The 21,440-nt window shown below is 44.3% G+C and overlaps 2 protein-coding genes across 3 annotated transcripts in view; one reads left to right on the top strand and one right to left on the bottom strand.

Moving 5' to 3' along the window:
• The window catches only part of TOPORS (TOP1 binding arginine/serine rich protein, E3 ubiquitin ligase), a 47,469-nt gene extending 35,526 nt beyond the window's left edge, over nt 1–11,943 (bottom strand). The window contains exons 1-3 of one of the 2 annotated variants that reach the window (XR_007200880.1): nt 11,748–11,943; nt 7,160–7,230; nt 6,057–6,321 (exon numbers count right to left, since the gene is read on the bottom strand). The gene's annotated coding sequence lies outside the window, so the exon portion shown is untranslated. Of the gene's footprint in view, nt 6,322–7,159; nt 7,231–11,461 lie in introns of those variants that run through there. The other variant, XR_007200881.1, reaches the window with a different exon arrangement.
• Nucleotides 11,944–12,241: 298 nt separating this feature from the next.
• On the top strand, nt 12,242–20,151 carry TMEM215 (transmembrane protein 215). Its single transcript, XM_048291291.1, has 2 exons — nt 12,242–13,319; nt 16,264–20,151. Exon 1 carries the CDS (start codon nt 12,434–12,436, stop codon nt 13,154–13,156), a length of 723 nt encoding a protein of 240 aa, XP_048147248.1. The 5' UTR covers nt 12,242–12,433; the 3' UTR covers nt 13,157–13,319; nt 16,264–20,151.
• Nucleotides 20,152–21,440: the final 1,289 nt, after the last annotated feature.

The raw sequence follows: 21,440 nt of genomic DNA on the forward strand, positions 1-21,440 counted from the left end.
ACTGAAACAGACAACACTGATAATGGGGTGCACTTAGCACTCTTGGTGCTCAGTCTGCAAGCAGCTCAAATGATTCTGATGGGAAAATCACATACAGGGGCATTAATCAATCAGCTCCTAAGAACCAGCACTTACAACGTCACCTTCAGTTTTCAAAACTTTTGGACTTAGGCTAAGGTAACATCTGAAAACAAATAACATGACACAAAATATCAGAAGGAAGCATATGTTTTGCATTGATAAAATTAGTGCACTCTTTGGCAAAATTGTCCTGACTTTTGGTGGCTGGGTGTAGGGTATGCCCAGCCACTGCCCTGGAGGGACATCTGCTGAGATAAGGAGATTGCTCGATCTCCCAGCAGAGCTCCCTGGAAAGGCAACCACTTTGAAGTTACGGCGAGAAGAAGACAAACCCAGAATCTTCTGGGAGACCCTATGCAGATCCTTTGTAACCCATTGGCCTTTACCCTCTGACACCCACCCCTGTATCCCTATAAAGAAGCCCCCTGACCCTGCGAGGGCAGAGAGGTGCTCGTCCCTGGCCTCCCTTCGCCGGGTACAGACCAATAAAGCTCCCTTTGTGTGGAACACCTACACGAGCCTCTCGTCTCCCTCCCTGGTCTGGCCTGGAGGCTGCCTTGCAGAGCTGGGCTGGAATCACGAACTGACAGTCACTAAAGAGCTGACAGCTTCTGCATAGGCCCTCCTAGCCAGCAGCTGAGGGAAGACACCGGACCCCGGGAAGACGATCTCTTTTGGGACCATCTCTCCAGACTGGTCACAGCTTCCTCGGTCAGAGCTACTGACCCCACACCAGCTGCCATAGCTGGGAACTCAAAATGTCTATTCAAGTTTCTGCTGTTTGCCACACAAATTAATCTAATGAGTTGCCTGTGAAATAAACCATTAGAAAAGCCCTTGTTAAATTGTATCAAAGTAAATGGTTATCTAAAATAGATGCCACAGGGAGGTTCTTAATTAGTCTGTTGTCAGCTGGGACTGGAAATGCTTGTGGCAGCATGAGGCTAATTAATTACTCATCCTGCCACATTGCAGCTTCCTGTCAAAGCACAAGGTACAATTCAAAACACACCAATGGCTGGTTGCTCCTTTTCAGAGACCATGACAGCAGCAGAGGAGGATTCCGGGTTGGCCTGTGCTCACTTTCCATAGGGAGGTGGCTTGAGGGGGTGTCCAAGCTAGGTGACTGTGTCTGGGATAAGCTGTCTGTCTAGAGGAGGAGTCTCTGATGCCCATATTCTATTGCTTGAGCTGAACATTGCTTCCTGGATGGAAAGTGAAAATGAGTCTTGGGAGGAGGGCATTTGGAATCAACTGGAAGCCCCAAGGATGTGCACCCAAAGGTCTTTATCCTGTGTCAGGGTGACACTGCACAGGTTGTGCCCATCTGCTTGTGGTGCAGCAGTCAGGGAAGCAGGAAGCACGCTGGCTTCTCCTTTAGCAGTGTCTTCACCTGCAGGTCTTGGGGCTAGACCTCTGACAGCTGTCCTGCTGTAACAGGGCTTCCAGGAGTAGGCCAGCTAAAGAGACAGTGCCCACACACCACGGTGACCCAAAATGCTGTCAGAGTCTGAGGAACGACTTGCATTTTGCAGGAAGGAGCAAAAAGCAAAAAGTTGCAAAATTTCTACTACCATGTCTTCCCTACCACAATACCAGTGGAAAATGTGTTCTTTGGTGGAGGTGATTTAAACTGTTTTGCACATGCTTTGGACAGTATTTCACAGCAACCTGCAGAGCAATAAAGGAACCTGCCACATGGCCTTCTTTGTAGGCTGGAGATCCCTTGACAGAGGACATAGGGCACCTGATGCCTGATGCTGGATGTAGAGATGGAGCCTCAACCAGGGAATGATGGCCTGTGAAGGGCCAGCAATAGTAAACACATTGGGTAAGTATTTGCTGGGGTCCTCTAAACCCAGTATCTCTGGGATGTGGAAAGGAACATCCCTGCTCAAATGAAGCTGCCCCAAGTGGCCTGCGCTGTCTCTGCTCCAGGTACAGTGCAGGGGAAATGAGGGTGGTAGAGGAACAGGTCTGAGCCTGTGCTCAAAGCTTGGTTTGCACCAACCCCTCATTCCTGTGGGATGGCTGGAGACCTTCAGGTGCTCTGCTCCTCCTCTGCAACATATGTAGCTATTTTTACAGCATCTTTCCCCGTTTCTTTAGAGAGACAGGTCTGTTCTACAGAAAGGGAGTGAAAGGCAGTATTTACACCCACGCTTGCAATCAGAAGCCATTTGATATCCCCTGATATCAGCATGCAAGTTTTTTACCAACTCTAAGCATTGCAAGCACTCCAAGCGTACAGCAATAAAAACTTTATTACACCTCTGCATCAAATGCCTTTGAAACACAAGAACACCTTACTGCACTGAAAGGTGTGTAATGCTGGCAAAGTCCTCCCCCATCACATCCTTTGCCCTTTGGTTTTACACACTTCCTCATGTAGGAAACACCAGGATCTGGTCTATACCTAACGCATTCACAGAGCTGAGATCCTGGCACAGTGAACACACAACCCTTCCTTTAAGTACTGCTCCCTGACACAGTACAGTACCATGACTGACTCATGGTTGTTGTCATCTCACCATCTGCGATGGCTTAGTTAGATAATGGATACTTATGGCTGCCGCCTATGGGAAAAGGGAACAAGTCCATAGAAAGGAAATATTACCATCTGTGAAGCCATCCCCATAAGCTGCCCAATTAGTTGGCAGGGCACTAAGGTTAATCAAGTACACATTTAGCCACTCCTATGAGTGATGTCTGTACAAATCAGTTCTTAATTTTTAGACAGTGGTGGCATGCAAGGACCATGGTGGTGTACATGAATTTTTCTTTGGACAACAGAACATCTGATTTTTCCCCACTCCATCACAGAGGCCTTACCGCTACTACCGCTTCCTACCCATTCATTTCACCATCCATGGAGGAAAAGAGCAAGATCTTCCTAACAACCATGTCTGCATATTCTTCCCCACAACCCCTCATGGAGGGTACCTGTGGGTACAAACTCAAACAGTGTTTCCTCTGAACGCAGTCTTCAGCAGCATTTTCAGTGTTGGAAGGAAGCCTGGACAGGCTTCCATCACTCTGTGACCTCAGTCTCTGGTGCACCCAAAAGCCAAATAAAAAAAAGGAAATTTCAGTGTGTACATGCTTTGCTCTGATCCCCAGCTGCTCTTATTGCTAGGTATCGATCACTGGGACAGCAGAGCTGACAAATACCTATCTCACCAGTCTCCCCTGGATCTTTAGAGAGGCCCTGAAGATCTTCACAGCGGCCACCAGCAGCAACTAGCTGGGCTGAGGTGAGCTGTCCCCTGAGGAGTGTCTGTGGCCCCACAGCTGCTGGAGGGCAGTGGTTGAGAAACCTGCTCTCAGATACTCGGCTTGTGAGGTGTCAGAGGGTGAAGTAGCAGGTATTTCCCACAGGCAGCAAGAAGGGGGGCTGCCGAGGAAATGTCTGAGAGTGAGGAGCTACCATGGGACTGCAGCAAGCCACTCCTGGTGCCTCCAGCCATGTGATGGCTGATGATCTGCTGGAGCAGATGGTGGAGGGAAGCCATCACCACTTGACAGGTATTGGACAGGCTGCTTCCTGAAAAAAAGCAGATTTCATGTTATTCAAAAACACAGATGCCCTGTGACTTGTGTGCACACCTTGTGCCCCATTGCACACTTTCCCCCAGAGAATTCCTGGTGTACCATGCAGATTTCACCCCCTTCAAAGACAGTTGCTTGCATCCCCATCTCCAGTAAAAAATGCTTTGCCTACCTCTCTCCAGTGCCCTGCACACAGTGATGAGAGACTTCTCAGCCTGTGCATGCACACATGTTCACATTCATCCATCATTTTATCTGCCATAAAAGAATCACAGAATGGTGCATGTTGGAACAAACCTCTAATCAAGCAGGGTCATCTACAGCAGGTTGCCCAGCACCGTGTCCAGATGACTTTTGAGTATTTCCAAGGATGGAGACTGCACTACCTCTCTGGACAATCTGCCCTAATGTTTGGTCATCCTCACAATGAAAAAGTGTATCCTGAACTTCAGAGGGAACCTCCCATGTTTCAGTTTGTGCCCACTGCCTCTGGTCCTGTCACTGAGCACCACTGGAAGGAGCTCTGCTCTGTCCTCTTTGTGACCTGCCTGCACACACTCACAGACTTTGATGAGATCCCTCTGAGCCTTCTCCTCGTGGCTGAACAGGTCCAGCTCCCTCAGCCTTTCCTCATAGCAGAGGTGCTCCAGTCCCTGAGATGTCTTAATGACCCTTCCCTTGAAGGGTCCATTGAAGAATGGATTCTCTGCAATATGTTCATGGCTCTACTGTAACGAGGAGCACAGAACTGGACAAAGTACTCTAGGGATATCCTCACAAGCTCTGAGTAAAGGAGCAGGATCACCTCCCAGCTGGCAGGCAATACTCCTCCTAATGCAGCCCAGGACATCATTCACCTTCTTTGCTGCAAAGGCCCACTGCTGGCTTATGTTCAACTTGGTGCCCACCAAGTCCCTGGGTCCTATTCTATCAAGCTGCTTTCCAGGTGGGCAGTACCTAGCATATATATTTTTTTTCCCTCTGCATGTGCAGTATTTGGCATTTCCCCTTGCTGAATTTCATTAGGTTCCTGTCAGCCCATGTCTCAAGGCTGTTGACGTCCCTGTGGATGGCAACATGACCCTCTGATATCAGCTGCTCCTCCTAGTTTTATGTTCTCTGAAAATTCCTGATTGTGCACTCTGCCTCATCATCCAGATCACTAATGAAGATTGTTGAAGGACACAGTATTGACCCCTGGGGTACACTGCTAGTCACTGGCATCCAAGTAGATGTTGTGCCACTAATCATCAGCTTTCGGATCTGCCAATTTGAACAGTTTTCAGTCAAGCTCACTATCTGCTCACCCAAGCCATACAACTGCCTGTCTAGGAGGATCTTACAGGAGACAAAGTCAAAGGCCTTACTGAAGTCCAAGTAGACAGTACTAACTCTCCCCTCATCTACCAGGCCAGCCGTTTCACTGTAGGCTATCAGGCTGATCAAGCATGACTTCCTCCTTTGTGAATCCACGCTGCCTGCTCCTGATTATTTCCTTGTCATTCATATGCCTGGAAATGTTTCCCAGGATTAGCTGCTACATCTTCAAAAAGGTGCAGATGTGGCATAATCACTGGGCCAGGAAATCAGGACTGTTATGACAAAGATTTCTTTGCTTCTTTGCATAGGATGATTTTTTTTTTAAAGACATATTTGCATTGTTTTAATGAGCTATAGACTTTGATCATATCCATTCCCATTTAAATTTGATTCAAGTTTAATTGGCTTGGGAAGTTCCAGTCTTCCAGAGCCTGCAAGGAACATGCATAGCCTTTTGATCAGTTCCCTTGGTTTTGTACTAAATTTTCCTAAACAGACAGGAAGGATGCCAGCAAGCTTCACAGAAAGAATTAGTCACTGCAAGTACGCTAATACATGGTCATTTCTACATGATTATGCTTGAAACTGCTTTAAAAGTGTTTCAGCATATCAAAAATTATTAGCTTCTTCTGCAGAGGTAGGTCAAGATGACCTATTTTCCCTTCCTCTTTCTCCACAGACAAGCAACTCAATTAGAGACCCCCTTTAAGAAATGTTTTCTATGTTCTCTGGGACAAAGCAAGCCACCCATTATTCACCACTGTGCATAACACACAGTACTTGTGGGTGACTCCCCTGAGTTTATTGCATCTTTTGTGAGCAATTTTCGATAGAAGAAATAAAGTATATTTAATCAGAAGCTTCCCAAAGGGAAAGAGCACATCAGGCAGAGCGATGCAGATAGACAAAGTTCCCAGTGAATTATATCGGCTAATTTATTGCCTGATGCCATGACTCATACAGCAGCCTGTACCTCTTCCACAGCAATCCTGCTAAGTCCCCGAGGTCACCTCAAGACGGATGCATGACTCACTACCAGGGTTTCTGAATCCCACTCCTGGTGTGATGGCTCAGTGACAAAACACAAGCCCTTCAGGCATCTGTTATTTCCCTTTTGCCCCTTGTTTATTGATCAGATGCTCTCATCAGCAGAGTCCTTCCACATCTGGCCAATTGGCCAGCAAGCAGCAGTGAAGCACAAATGGTTGTCTACAAAGAGCGAGACCCAGGGGCTTGAGTGAACAGAGTACAAAAATCCTCCTTCAGGTGAACTTCTTGTGCTTGAGGACATGAAGACACAGAGAAATGCCTGGGGCTTTGAGAGCAGTCCAGAGGCATGGAAGAGGCATCAGAAGTGGCTACACAAAACCGCTAAGAAATATAAATAAGATAATTATGGTATGTGAATCTGGGTAAACAATAAGCATTTTCAAATAAAAAAAAAAAATCTCTTAACTGAGGTATATGAGGTATATGAGGATCACAGCACATAGTTGCACATTACAAAGAAATTGTCAAGTATTTCCTTTTGTATGTGTTGCCAAGAAAACACAATGTACAAAAAGGCCTGGAGATGGATGTTGCGCATTCAGCATCCACTTTCAGTAAGGACTACTTGCTGCAGACAGGAAGGACTTTTGTGAAGCAGCTCTTGAGCAGGTTTGAAGTGCCTGCCAGTGACCACAGCAGAATGACTGACTGTGTCCTCAAGCTAATGGGGTGGCTCAAATATGTGCACAAGTGCATTAGTGTAAAAGCTTGAAACTTGAGTATCCCAATCCACACAGAACTTGCTAGCAAAACAAGTCCCATGTTCCATATCCAAATTATAGATAGGACTTACATGATCCCATACACAGAAACACTATCAAGTTTTAGCATTGCCACAGAGCTTGGAAGGTGAAAATTAGTCTAATTTTACCTGTGATGTTATTAAGGGCTTGTGGAGTCCTTGCATGGTATGGTTGAGATCCTATAGGTAAGCCAGATGTCCATTGTAATGTATTAATTCAAAACTCCTTCTGCCTGATCTTTCAACTTTAAGATACTAAAAGATATGGCATACACACTTTTCCATGGATTTTGCAGCACTGCCTGCTCAGAGTAAGGCTTTGCTCTTGCAAAAAGCCATTGAAGCAGACAATCACATCTACAAAACAGCAGATGTGTTTAAGAAAGGGCTTAAGAAAGAAGTACCAGGAAAAATTACCTGTCATCCAAGTGGTACTCTTTTCACCACATCCAGCTCAGTCCATCTTTTTCTGATCTCTGTCCTCAAATCTACATAAGAAAACCAAAAAGAATGTAGTACATCTAAAGCTGCTTATCCAAATAGCTGTTTTGGTTGCTCCATGGTAATTAAGAAAGGTCAAAGAAAACATACTCCTCTGATGACATGACTAGAAAATGGGTAACAACGGATGAGAGAAGGCTGATATACTCAGCAACTTTTTTCATTGTCAGTCTCTCCTCCCACACCTCTTGAGTGGATGGACAGCAAGGTGGGGGCTGGGTGAGAAAAGTGCTTCCTTCCTTAAGAGATCATGTTCATGATCACCTGAGGATATATGTCTATGGGATCCATTGAGATGCATCCCAGAAAGTCCTGAGAGAACTGGCTGATATAGTTGCCAAATCACGCTCCACCATATTTGCAAAGCCATGGCAGTCAGGAGAAATCCCCAGTGACTGGAAATAGAGAGTGAATAGAGTGACTACATCAGTGGACAAGGGAAGGGCTGTGAATGTCATTTATCTTCTGCAAAGCCTTTGACATGGTTCCTCACAGCATCCTGCTCTTTAAATTGGAGAGAGATGGATTTGATGAGCGGACTGTTAGATGGATAAGGAGTTGGTTGGACTGTCGCATCCAGAGGGTAGTGGTCAACAGCTCAGAGTCCCAATGGACATCAGTATCCCGGATATCCCGGATATCTCGGATATCCCGTAGGGGTCCGTATTGGCTCCAGCATTGTTTACTATCTCATTAATGACACAGATGAAGGGATCACGTGCACCCTCTGCAGATTTGCAGATGACACCAAGGTGAGTGGTGTGGTTGACACTCCTGAAGGACAGGATGTCATCCAGAGGGATGTGGACAAGATGGAGAAGTGGGCCCACAGGAATCTCATGAGGTTCAACAATTCTCTCAGCTTTTCCTTGTAGGAAAGGTGCTCCATCTCTCTAATCATCTTGGTGGCCTCCTCTGGACTCACTCCAGCGGGTCCATGTCCTTCCTGTGCTGGGACCCCAGAGCTGGATGCAGTGTTCCAGGTGGGGTCTCACCAGAGCAGAGAGCAGAGGGGCAGAATCCCCTCCCTCCCCTGCTGCCCACGCTGCTTTGGATGCAGCCCAGGACACATTTGGCTTTCTGGGCTGTGGGTGGGTGCTCATGGCTGGGTCATGTCCAGCCTCTCACCCACCAGCATCCCCAAATCCTTCTCAAAGGGCTGCTCTCCATCTGTTCATCCCCAGCCTTTGCTGGTACTGGGAGTGTCCTGACCCAGGTGCAGTACCTTGTTCTTGGTCTTGTTAAACCTCATGAGATTCTCATGGGTCCACTTTTTGAGCTTGTCCAGGTCCCTCTGGATGGCATCCCATCCCTGAGGTACATCAACAGCAACACTCAAACCACTCAAAGCAGGTTGGTTGCAAATCTGCCAGTGGTTCTCCATCACTGAGAAAGACATTAAACAGTATTTGTCCCAAGACAGATCCCTAACGGACACCATCTATAACCAACCTACATGTGAAGATTGAGCCATTCACCACTACCCTCTGGATATGTTCAACCAATTCCTTATCCACTGAACAGTCCACCCATCACATCCTTCTCTAGACAATTTAGAGAGCACTGGATAGCTTTTGATAGGAAAGGTTAGTCCAGGGAGGCTGAGAGATCGGTAGCTCCCAGAGTACTCTTTCCTACCTTTTTTAAACATGGGTCCAATATTTCTGCTCTTCCAGTCACCTGGCACTCCACCTGACTGCCAGGACTTTTCAAGTACCAGGAGAGTGGCTTGGCAACTATGTGAACTAATTCCCTTGGGACTCTGGGATGCATCTGTCACAGTTTAACTCCAGCCAGCAGCCAAGCCCCAGCTGCCACTCACTCACCCCCCCCCCCCCCCCACCACTGGAATTGGAGAGAGAATCAGAAGGTAAAAGGTAGAAAAGTCACAGGTTGAGATAAAGACAGTTAAATAGGGACACTAAAATCCACACACGCAAAGAAAGCAAAACGAGGAATGGATTCACCGCTTCCCATGGGCAGGCAGGTGTTCAGCCATCTCCAGTAGAGCAGGGCCCTATCAGCTATAACAGTGACTTGGGAAAGCAAACATCATCACCCCAAATTTCCCACCTTTCCTCCTTCTTGCCCCCATTTTATATATTGAGCATGATGTCACATGGTCTGGAATATCCCTTTGGTCAGTTGGGATCACCTGTCCCATCTGTGTCTCCTCCCAACCTCCCAGGCACCCCCAACCTCCTCACCAGTGCGGTAGCACAAAAAGCAGAAAAGGCCTTGGCTCTGTGTAAGCACCTCTACATTACTAACATAGCCCCATACCAGACACAGTGAAGAAAATGAACTCTATCCCAAACAAAACCAGCACAGCATCTCATCAGATCCCATGGACATGTTCAGGTTCTTCAGGTGATCACAGACCTGACCTATTACAGTAGAGAGCACTTTTTTCCTTCAGTCCCCATCCTGCTGTCCATCCACTCAAGAAGGGGGAAGAGAGGTTGCCATTGAAGACTGAGGTAAAAAAGCTGTTGAGTACCTAATTTTTGTGTACAGCACCAGAACAGAAACATACTTCACCTCAAAGAAGCAATTTTTTTTTTCTCTAGTTACGAACAGGATAGAAATTTCAACCATTTGCATTGTTGCTCAGTTGTGTTAAGTAGCACTTGCTGATCTCTTGATTCCTAGCTTGGAAAGACAATTTTAACAATTGTGGCATGCTTTCCTGGAACAGGGTGATTGTTTTCCCTTTCTATCCCCTCCTACTGGAAGCACATAATCTTGTCTTGAAATCACTCACAAAGGGACAAATTGAAGACATTTAGTTCCACCTTTGTCCTGACATTTTCTGTGTTTTTCTGTCCACTAACAGCTTTCTGTTCTGAAGTAGATGTTCCCTCTTCCATCTCAGTAAGCCTGTTGCTTAAATTTGAAGGGCCATTTTTACTCCTGTTAGATATTCTGACATGTACTTCAGCTGTTACAGCAATTTTCCCCTCCACTAATGCCACTAATATTTACATTTCTGTGTTCTTTTTCTATCTCTGAAGGACTGTTGATGAATACAGCTTCAGGTAATTGCTTTTCCCAGGCATCATTTGTTTTTCAACCAAAGAACAATTTCCAATTTTTTGAAAGACTATTCAAATGCACTAGGGGAGGTGAAGGAAGGTCAGGGAGCAGGAACAGTGACTTTCATGGCATTATTTACCAACATACTCATAACTTCATAACTTACACTTTACAACATTTTAGTTATGTGGGACAGGCTTGCTGAAGATTAATCACTTTCTTTCATCCAGAATCTAGCTGATGGATAAAAAAAGGCATTATTCATTCCATTGTGAGAACATAAAAGCTGTGTCTGAATAACAGCAGATGGAAAGAAACAGCAAATTCTCACTCTGGAAAATAGGGGCTGAGACACTACCATCATTTCTCATACTGCTAAATCCTGCAGTGGCAAAAGTAGAAGTTAACTTGTGCTAGCTGGAAGGTTTTGATTTTTAAGTCTTTCAGTCAAGAAAGGTATTTCTAGCAGAGTCCAGAACATGCCTGTTTCAGCCCACTCTGCAACAGGTGAGAGGTTCAGTGTGAATTGTATTGGACAGTTTTCTGGAGGACAAGTTGAAACAATGATCATGGTCCATTACAAACTTTTAATCTCAAACACAAGCCATTGCCACAGACTTAAAAACTCTCCCCAGTGTATACTTCTACTCCTATTTACTCATCCTTCAAATTAAACAGTAAACACTATATCTTGACACCCCGTTTATGAAGAAAGTGTCCTGTAAGGCAAGAGTTGTTCCCACTTATGAAATTATATTCTTGGACTTGCTCTCTGCAAGGCAAGTTGGAAACCTCGAACACAGAGGTACTCTGTTGATGTTGTACTGTAGGGAGGGTAAATAAAACCCATGCTTTTCATGACTTGAGAAACATTTGAGTGCTTTCTAAATTGGCCTCTCTGAGCTCTCCAAGTTTGTAGTATGAGGAAAATGAATCATGTTAATGGGAGAACTTAGAGAAGCCATGGTTTCACGATTGTTAGTTCAGAGTGTCCTTTTCTGTTACCTTAATTTTCTTGGAAGCTTTCTGGTATCACTCTTTTTTACCTCCCAGTATCTCTGCCCCAAGTGAAAGCATTCAGTCCTTTGTATCACTGGCAACCTGCCTGAACATGCTGCTGCCTTTCCACATTCCCACCTATTTGAGATCCTTTTCTATACTCATTCTGCTGGTGGTGCTTACTTCAAATTACCATCACTGAAGTGCATCAAATCACAGGGACAGAACGTCACCATCACAGTCGGCAGGCCATGGATACCAAGGGAACCCCAACATCTATGTTCACTCTTGGGCAGGGAATAACATCAAGAGAGGCTTTATCCCTAAGGCCCACCTTCAGGATGAAATCCAGCTGCAGCACAGCATCTCCTGAAGCCTTGCTCTCCACTTATGCCTAACTCGGGAGAAGACTTGAGGCAGGACTGCCGTCTGTCCGGGAGAGGATTTACTTCGCAAGCCCCGTCCTCACCGAAGAAGAGGCTTTAAGTGCGAGGGTCCTTGCGGAGGATGTACATCCCGGCTTCCCGAGGAAGGACGCCCGTCGGGGGTCCGCTCCCCTTCGCCCCAGAGGGAGAGGCTGCCCGGGGTGGCGGCAGCGGCCGGCCAAGCAGCGGTGGCCATCAGGTAGGGGCAACCCCGCCGAGCCCCCGCGCCGGCCCCGCAGCATCCCGCGCCGGGCGGTGCGCGTACTCACGGCTGTGCGGGGCTCCGGTGGGGCCGGGCGAGGACGAGGACGAGGAGGTGGAGGCCGGGCAGGTGAACCCTCGCGGCAGCTGCCTCCCCGGCCGCTGCTGCTGGAAGCCGCCCGGTCTCTCTACCCCCGGCCTCCGGCAGGGTTTGAGCCCCCTGCGCCCGCTGCCAGCGTGGGAGGGCGCGGCGGGGCTGCAAGCGGGGGATCCGCTCCGACCGGCTCTCGGGAGCGAGGGAGCGAGCGAGGGAGGGAGGGAGCGAGGGAGGAGGCAGGAGGCAGGACAGCTCCCGGCCCCGGCCCGCCCTCCGTCTGCGGCTGCACCGAAGGGAAACCGAGCCGTGCCGGCGGTCGGGGTCCTCCGCGCCTCACTGTCCGGGAAACTTCGGAAGCTTGCCGGGGAGCGTCTGTCCTCTGCCCCGAGGGGCGCTCCGGTGGAGGGAAGCGTCCCCGTGCGCACCAGCTGGATGGCGCGGACCCTGAGACCCGATGACATCAACCCCCGGACGGGGCTGGTGGTGGCTCTGGTCAGCGTCTTTCTGGTGTTCGGCTTCATGTTCACCGTGTCTGGCATCAAGGGAGAGACCTTGGGAGATATCCCGCTGCTGGCCATCGGGCCGGCCATCTGCCTGCCGGGTATCGCCGCCATTGCCCTCACCAGAAAGACCGACGGCTGCACCAAATGTCCCGAGAACATGCGTCCGTGCTGTAAGGAAGTCAAGGACCGGGATGTCATGGAGCTGCTAAGAACCCCCTCGGACCTGGAGTCTGGCAAGGGAAGTTGTGACGAGCTGGCCCGGAAAGCTTACCACAAGGACAGGAGAGGGCTGAGGGGAGAGGACACCGTGTTCATCTGCACCACCAGCACCACCGCCGCTGCCACGGCAGAGTGCAAGAGCCTCACCAAAAAGGTGGAGCAGGAGGAGATGCTGAAATACCTGGAGAGCTGTTACCCAGAGATGCCAGAGAATGTGTTCGTGGGAGATGGCTCCACATACAGTGCCTTGGAGAAGAAGAGCTCTTCTCCCAGCAGGGACAGCACTCCTTGCCCTGACATTGAAGACAACATTTTTGTGGCTCCTAAAGACAGTATCATTGTCTGCTCTTACAAGGATAGCAGCCCTTATGACAGGTACTGTTGTTACATAAACCCCACTGGAGTCAACTCAGACCAGGAGACCATTGTGTGAATGATGCATACTTTATATATATATATATGTATACGAAAACTGCAACTTCAACTTCTTGATAGGGGATAATATAGCTGACTGCATGGGACAATCCCGATACTATTTCAATTTAACATGTTATATGACTGATACTCAAACCTCTTGTGCCTGAAGTACACTTTCTGTAAGTAAACAAGCATGTTTAAAGGTTAAAGAACTCAATTTTTCATTTTGGAAAAAAAGAAATTGCATTTTAATTTCATTTTCTCCCTTTTCTTCCCTTTTGTTTTCCTGCTGCCTATTGTACCCAAGCCTGTAGGCACACTGAGGGCAGCAGTGGCTGTCAGCTGAGATCAAGAGCTGAATGAAACTCTGGAGCTGTCTGTAGGAAAGAATGTGGTGCTCTATGGCTGAATAAGTGTTTGAAGTACTGTCACTTCCTTTTGGGAGGGATTGAGAGATGTCAGCATAAACTCCAATAGCTGGCTGATGTTAGGGAATGTAGAAGTCATTTTTCTCCCTTCATCCTGGCAGGATTTTATTTTTCTTTGTGTCAAGGAATAGATATCCTAACCCCATGGGCTCTTCTGAAAGACTCCTTGGAACCAGATGGGCTCAAAGAACCAGATAAGGCTTTCAAAGACTAACCCATCATCAATAGCATGAACATAAAGGTGTTAGCTTAATTTTCCACTGGTCTTGAGTTCACTGGAATGTTTCTAACACTTTTGGGTTTTAGAGGCATACTTGACAAGGAGAATGCAACATTAACATGACACAGTTCTTGCAGAGACTAGGAGCAGATGTCAGTGAACTCAGGTCTTTAAAATATGTTTCAGTACCTCAAAAATCGCTTCAGGAATAGACTTCTGTGAGTTATGTTCAGAGTGGGATCTGACTCTTCTGAAAATGCCATTTTCTTGTGCCTTTTCTAAAATGCCAGATGTTTCTGTATGGGGAATGCATGGTGACAGTCCACTCAGGGGTCTCAAAGCCATGCTTTGCTGGGAGAAGGGAACAGAGGACCTGACTGATAGATGTTTTTGTCACAGCTTATGGATACATAGCAAGAAAATGTGAAGTGAGTAATGAGGATTAACCACTCAGATTCAGAGCCTGCAGTTTACATACTGAAATACAAATCCTGGCTATTCTGTCCAACACTATATTGCATGTTCCATGCTGTGCATAAACATCTTACCTGACCTCTATGGTGTAGGTAACAGAGATGTGGTGTAACACAATGGGCATGCTAAGCAGCTACGCTAAGTGTTAAGGACTTAGGGTAATGGTTGCTAAAGCATAGAATAATTTGCTAGCATCTCACAAAGCCCCAGTTCCTCTAAGTAAACTCCCAGAACTCCAAAAAGTTCTTGTGTGATGCAAGTCTTAATAATTGTTCCTACTTAGCTGGTTTTTGTCAACCATAAGTTGTACTGGAGAAATGTACTGAGTTACCAGAGTAGCAAATAAGAAAAACAGCCTTTCATTTATAGCAACCTGAGATGTTGTGCAGAAAATTGAAAGGAATTTTGTACTCAAATGAGGCTTTCAATGCCCATTGAATTGTTTGGAAAGTGAATGTAAATTTTATACATATATTTGTGTGTATGTATGTGTTTGTTTGTTTGTTTGCTGAGAAACTTGCATCAAATCGTAACAGACAACCAGTCTCTGAAGAGGTCTCCAAAAGGAGGAAATTATTTTACATTGCAGAACTTGGTGTCTTTCAGACCAAATAAAATGTTAACACTTTGGCCAGGCTTTGGTGGGGCATCTGGATACTATTAGGATAAATTCTGAAAACAGTAGCTAGTTTAAGTCAGGCAAAGACTCTGAATAGGTGGTTACAGGCCGCTCTGCTGCTCAGGCATGCAGCAACAGTACTGTGGTAATAAATTAACACCTGCACTCTGCACAGCACAGGTTTTATCCAATGAGCAGAGGAATTCTGCAAAAACAGATCCTCTCCCTGACAGGTTCAATTTCCACATAAAAGTACTCAGTTGTTGTCAGCAGCTTGCCTCCTGCTTAGGATTAGTCACTGCAGGACCTTATTCTGCAATGTACAGAGCAAGTCTTTACTGGCACTAGGAAGTTTGATTTCATGACCTCTGAAGCCAACAGCTAAAATACTGCTGATGAACATGATGAGGAGTAGGGTCTTTTGCTTTCTGTTTCTGAGAAAAGCAGGTGAGGGTCTCACTGGGGGTGCTCAGCATCCCTGAAAATCAGACCCACCATGCAAAAACAGGCTACTGGGTCTTGCCTGCTGCCTTTGACAGGGTTGTGAGTAATCGCTTGCCTTGCATAAGAGAGCAAGGCACCAGCCTGCTGGGAACCTAGATTTGTTCAGTTCTGCAAATATATATAGGAAGCAGTCAAGTTTTTCCATTTTGTCTAGGATTAGATGTTCTCTGTCAAAAGTTACATGGATTTTTTCAAGACAAGACAGCAAACTCTAGTGATAAATGGAATAGTAAATATGTAACTTGATATACAGACATGCAGATCTGAGTCATGTGCTTTATTCCATTCTCAGTGTAAAAACAAGAGAATGCTTGTATTAAAGCAAAGTTTAATGGGAGTGAAAACTTCCCATAATACAGAAAGAGGTATAAAAAAATGTGTGTTTAAAATGTGATATTTACAAGCAATGTCATCCCTCCATGCATTCAGCTGAGGTAAGATTTCATAATAAAATACAACTTTAAGCAATATTTCCAGGCTAATATACCATAATCCACTAAATTTGTTTATTGAATGTGTGAGAATTTGAAATTAGAGAAATAAATTAATACTGCCTCTGAAACTTCTTTCTTTATTTTTCCATTCTTTCCTGCTAGTTTAGCATAGAATGAAATGGAAATGGATTAACTTGGCCATTTTAAAAGCATGAATTTGTTAATTTGAAAATGAAAGGGCTTTAAATTTTTTGGTTTTTAGGGAGGGTTAAGTGTTATGGGGGCTTGGTTTGGTTTTGTTTGTTTGTTTTTGTTGTTGGGGGGTTTTGTGATTTTGGTTTGGTTTATTTTTAATAAAGTGAACTTTTTACAGTTTTGCCAGTAGAAATCTATTGCATATTTGATCACAGACATCATGACAGCACTATCAAATTTTTTATGCAGATAACATTCCCAGATCAGAGAGCACCTTGGACTTTATTTTCATTCAGCTCATGTGGACGCCAGAACTTGTGGTACCCGTGCTGATCAAGTACCTGAGCAAGCAGGAATAATCACTTTGCTTTTCAGAGGCAGCTTCTAGTCAGAATTTGGCTTCAGGATACCACATCTTGGGGAGTGATTCTAAACTGTGACCAGAGATGAGAGCTTCTTTCTGTTCTTGCTATAAAAAACTGCCAGATCAAAGTCCCACTTCTCTCCTCAATGCTCTCTTCGAAATAACACATGAAGTTGTAGGGGAACTCTGTTTGGGGGATAAAACTCTTAGGGGATAAATGCCTTGTGAACCACATATTGCTTGGTCCTAAAGTATGGATGACATGGTGTATAAAACATTTAAAGGAAAACAGTAATCTGGACACTCAGAGAAGTTTCCTAAGATATATAAACTTTATTTTTGGAATAGCATTTATCGTAGTGCTACAGTGTAGTATAACTTCTTTTAAGAGACAATATGATATGCAGATCAACAAAAGGCAATTTTGTGTAGCTTTGTTTAAACTTCTGTTGTCACAAGTAGTATTTTTCCAGTTGTACAAGCTGATCACTGTAAAGTCTTTAACAGACAATTTGAAGTTTTAATCAGCATGCACTTTGTCCTCCTGAGTGCAAAATAATAGCTGCTCCTTTTGGCCTGGAACTGAACAAGCGAGAGGTGAGTGTGCTTAGAGTATGTGTCCCTCAGGACTGGTATTGTATTCTTGATCTGCGTTCTGCAAAAATGTCATACGCTTGCAGAGGCAGTTCCTCCCCCTCTGATCCAAACTCTCTGCAGTTGTGCCTCCAGTAACTATTTATTATGCTGTAATTACTGGAGTAACAGCTATTGTGACCCCCTCTCACCATTTCTGCTGCTATAGACCAGACTTGGCAGACTGAGCTCCTGCTTTTGGCCAGGGTGGTAGAATTTGACCCTACATCATCCATCCAATCTAAGCTGTTATGTTGAGACATTCAATTATATTGTCAGTTCTTGCAGCACAAGCTTGGAATTTTGTGATGGGTTAGAGGTGGGTGACTGTCGGGCCACCGAGCATTTCCAACCTGATTTTCATGTGCATGTAGAGACTAACCTATTTACTTGCAGAGCACAATCAGCACACGGGACCTTGACTCTCAGCATGTTGCCAGTAAAGCCATGGCATAGGAAACTTTTGAGTCCTGAAAGGTTTCTATCTATGCTTCTAATACCAATTGTATTAAAACTTGTGGAGGAGTTTCCTAATATGTAGGCTAGAGGTGTTCTCTTGACACACAGCATGGGGCATCAGCTGCAAAGCAGCTCATGCTGAGCCCGTTTCCATTCTGCAACCAGTCTGAACATGCAACCCCTACTGGGAGAGCTGTCGGCGGGTGTGTTACTTCTCTGGTGGTAGGGGCTCTTTTATGTCTGGAAAACACAGAGAGTGGATTGAGAAGTCACTTTTCATGCACCCTGGCAAGCTTTCATTGGCAAGCATTACCTTTAATTTAGCAGTCCTATCAGTGGTAGAATTTCAGACCTTCTGTACCGTTACCAGATATGGAGATGCAGTTTTCATTAGTTTTTAAATCTTTATGTATTTTGTGTTCAGAACAGTTGCATGGATTAGCCTTGTGTCAGATACACAGAAGTGCTTATGCTTAATGTTTTTGCTTACAAAATGTACCCTGAATGGGTGTGTGTATATATGCTGTACATTTGTCTGCAAGGGCAGGAAACAGAATGCACAATCATAGCAACATATGAATTTAAGATCTCCTCAGAGGTGTTTTTCCTACACCTTACCCAACTTTTCTGCCTCAAGCTTGTTGGTGCAATTTAAAATGTCTTCTGTTCTTTAGGAGAAAAAAACTTTTTCTAAGAACAACTCTGTTGTGGCTCTTTAAGAACACATAGTTCTTCCAACAGAGTTAAGACATGCCAGGTCTGTGTTTCAGTATGGCCACCGGGAAATCCTGGTAATTGAAATCAGAATTTTTCCAGTGCTTTGCATTCAGCATTTCCTCAAACCATTCACAAAAGCCCTGAACCTTTAGTCAATTCTGAAAGATTCAGTTCTAGCATTTTTTTCAACCTGAAGTGTCCTTTTCACTCTTTAGGGAGTGAAAAAAGGGTTAACCCCTTTGAAAATCTGGCTCTGTACTCACATATTCTAGTAAGAGTAGAACAGAAGAGGTCTTCATAAAAGCAAAAGAAACCAAAAAGGCATCACACACACAATTTCATTACTTTGTCAGGTTAACTGTGTTAAATTCTGGTCACAAAGGCAGTGTGTTTAGTGCTCTGTTCCATGTGTGCATTGTATCTTAGGTAGCTTACCCAGATGGCTCCTCAGGTAGAGACAGAGAGTGTTTTCCTGCCCGAAGGCATGATACAAGAACTACAGGAAAGAAATTACCCTGTAGTAGGGAGCTGGTTTTAGATCTCACCAAAACACTTATTTTCCCACCATTGTTTTTTAGTATGAAATGCAGCAGTAATCAGCAATTGTGCACAGTCATGAACATAAGGATGCTCCCACATTAGCTTCGTATTTGGCGCTCACTGGTAGGAAATGCTTGTTTTGTTGCTGTTGAAATCCAGGGCAGATTTCACGAAGGTGTAACACGAAGCATTTCATGTGGACCTTGAAGGTCAAACTTAGTGCTTTATGAAAACTGTTGAATCCAGTCTTTGGAATTCAGTTCCAAAAAGGATAGTATATGTGTTTAAGACATAGTGCAGTGGAAAGGTGATGTACAAAAAGAAGGTGGGGGAGGTTGTTTTGCTGTGTGAACCAGAGGACTGTGGTTACTGTGCTATGGGACATTAAATAATATCATGTAGACTCATCGGTGTTCTTAGGAAGGTTTCAGTCATTAGGATTGCCACTCAAACAAATTCTAAACACCCACTCTTTCACATTTAAAACTCTGTTCGTTTTATGTCTCTACATCAGAAAGTGCATTTAAATTTAAACCAAAATTTACACTGGGAGGAAAGGCAATTTTCCCATATTTTATTTGGAGAGAATATTTTATTGCAAAGCATTTTATCTTTGAATTCCAATTTAGAATTTTTAGAAAAAAGTACAATGCAACGTTTTATACTGAAGTAGGGAAGAATTGGGAGAGGAATTAGGAAGACGAAGTGCTCATTAGCTGAAAAGCAGATGGTACTCAGCTGGAGTATAATCAGAACAATCTTGCATAGCCTTGTCTTTTTACAGGTTTGAAAGGACAGCCCCAGAAAGACACTCTTAAAAAAACCAAAGATTTCTACTTTTGAGGTCAATTCAGATGGAAGGGCTATTAGTAATTTTTAGGGGTCTGAGTGGGTGGAAGAGATGTTCTACAAGCTGGGGAAATATCATACTGATCAGACATAGATCTTAAAGAGATGCTGCATCCTTTGACAGCACAGTCAGGCTTAACACTCATTTTATGCCCCTGCATTGTTTGCAAAGGACACCTGATTTCACTTCACTTTTATTTAAATAAATTAATTTATTTCATTTGACTAATTAGCTGTACAAGGAAGCAGATAACTTTTTTGTTTACAAAAAAAAAGGAGCCTTGGAACCAGAGACCCCCCCCCCCCCACACCAATAACAAACTAATTAAAATATGTTTGCTACCTAATCTAGGGGATAAAGAATAATTTTTTGGTGGCAAAACACAGTCTTTTTCCAATGCCGATGGTGTGAATAAAATCTAGGAAGTTTTACACTTGGAAATACATTAATGAATTTTTGGCTTTACTTGTTGTGATTTTTTAAAATATTGTGATTATTCAGTCTGTTCCTCAATATTCAAGTTTAAACAATATAGTGAAGGTTTATCAATCTAATAAAAGACTTTCATAAGTCAGTTTTTGTGTTGTGTGATTTTTTTAACGTTCCTGCCTGCATTCTCACTGCCAGGTAGATAGAACTGCAATAAACAATAATCAGAATGCACAATCTTTCCATAAAATCACCACATCGTGAATAGAGTGTTACTATCCTCTGTATTATCTTGCGTGACTGTAGAAAATGAATGGCCACTGAGTGAAGAAATGAAGTGATCTATAAAGTACATACCACCTTCACTTCTTCCACTCTGTTATTGCAATTGCTTTCCCATTTTCTGGCAGGGGTATAATCATCAAGAAAAGGAAGAACACATCACATAGTTCTAGTATAGAGTACCATTTTAGAAAAGAATGCTTGCTAGAATTAGCTGACTAGCTCCAAATCTGGGATGTGAATCTCTGTGGATTTAAAGCATCTCACAGATGAGCACTGTGCTGGTTATCATACTTCAGCTTTACCAGCTGGTAAATGCTTTCCTGCATCTGAAATATGGCTGTAGTCATTGACTACATCTGTCAAAATGTCTGAAATTAATCTTAAAAAAATCTTGTAAGTTGACTGAGGACACTTCTGTTTTTATCTGTAATGTTCACTACTGTACTTCTACCTTCCAAATTCGGTCATATCATCACAGTCATCAGAAAAACAGACATTAATAAGGACTACTGCTTGAAGTTGCAGGAAACATGACAGATTCAACGGTCCTGAAAACAATCTAGTTCTCATTCTGGAGATGCTCTGTTTGAGGAGAGGATCAGGAAGTAACAATAAAACTGAGGTAGGCTGACACAAGCACTCTTCAAACTGTACCTCTTTTACAGAAAACCACCAGGCTCTAAGCCTCCTGAAGTCAGCAAGAGTCTCTGCTGTCTTCAGCAGAACTTGAATACTACCCAAGGACTTGTCAGTGGTGGAAGCTGTCAATACAGCAAGCTTTCTATTGGTCCCTCATCACTCATTTATATTTAGAAGATTTTAAACTCATAAGACATGTGTTTTAAAGTTTTTATTCTACAGACAACATTAAAATAAAGCAGAGGAGTTAAAACTGTAATATACAGACAAAGCATATGTTTTCACATCCACATTTGATACGGATATGCACCTTTTAAATAAAAATGTAAACAAATCCAAACTCATTAAAAGAATAATGTAAACTATTTAATACAACATGAAGCACTATAATACAGCAGAGAGTTTCACAATTTCTAGATAGCATTTGGATAATGGAAATAGTTGTATTAGAGGATATCTCTGGACTACTGATAACTGAAAAGTTTATTCTGCTAAGATTACAAAAACAGT

Source organism: Corvus hawaiiensis, chromosome Z (assembly GCF_020740725.1).
Source record: "Corvus hawaiiensis isolate bCorHaw1 chromosome Z, bCorHaw1.pri.cur, whole genome shotgun sequence".
NCBI classification, from domain to species: Eukaryota; Metazoa; Chordata; class Aves; order Passeriformes; family Corvidae; genus Corvus; species Corvus hawaiiensis.

What these genes read in the sequence shown, in the direction of transcription:
- TMEM215 (XM_048291291.1), top strand. Translation starts at nt 12,434, where the DNA reads ATGGCGCGGACCCTGAGACCCGATGACATCAACCCCCGGACGGGGCTG.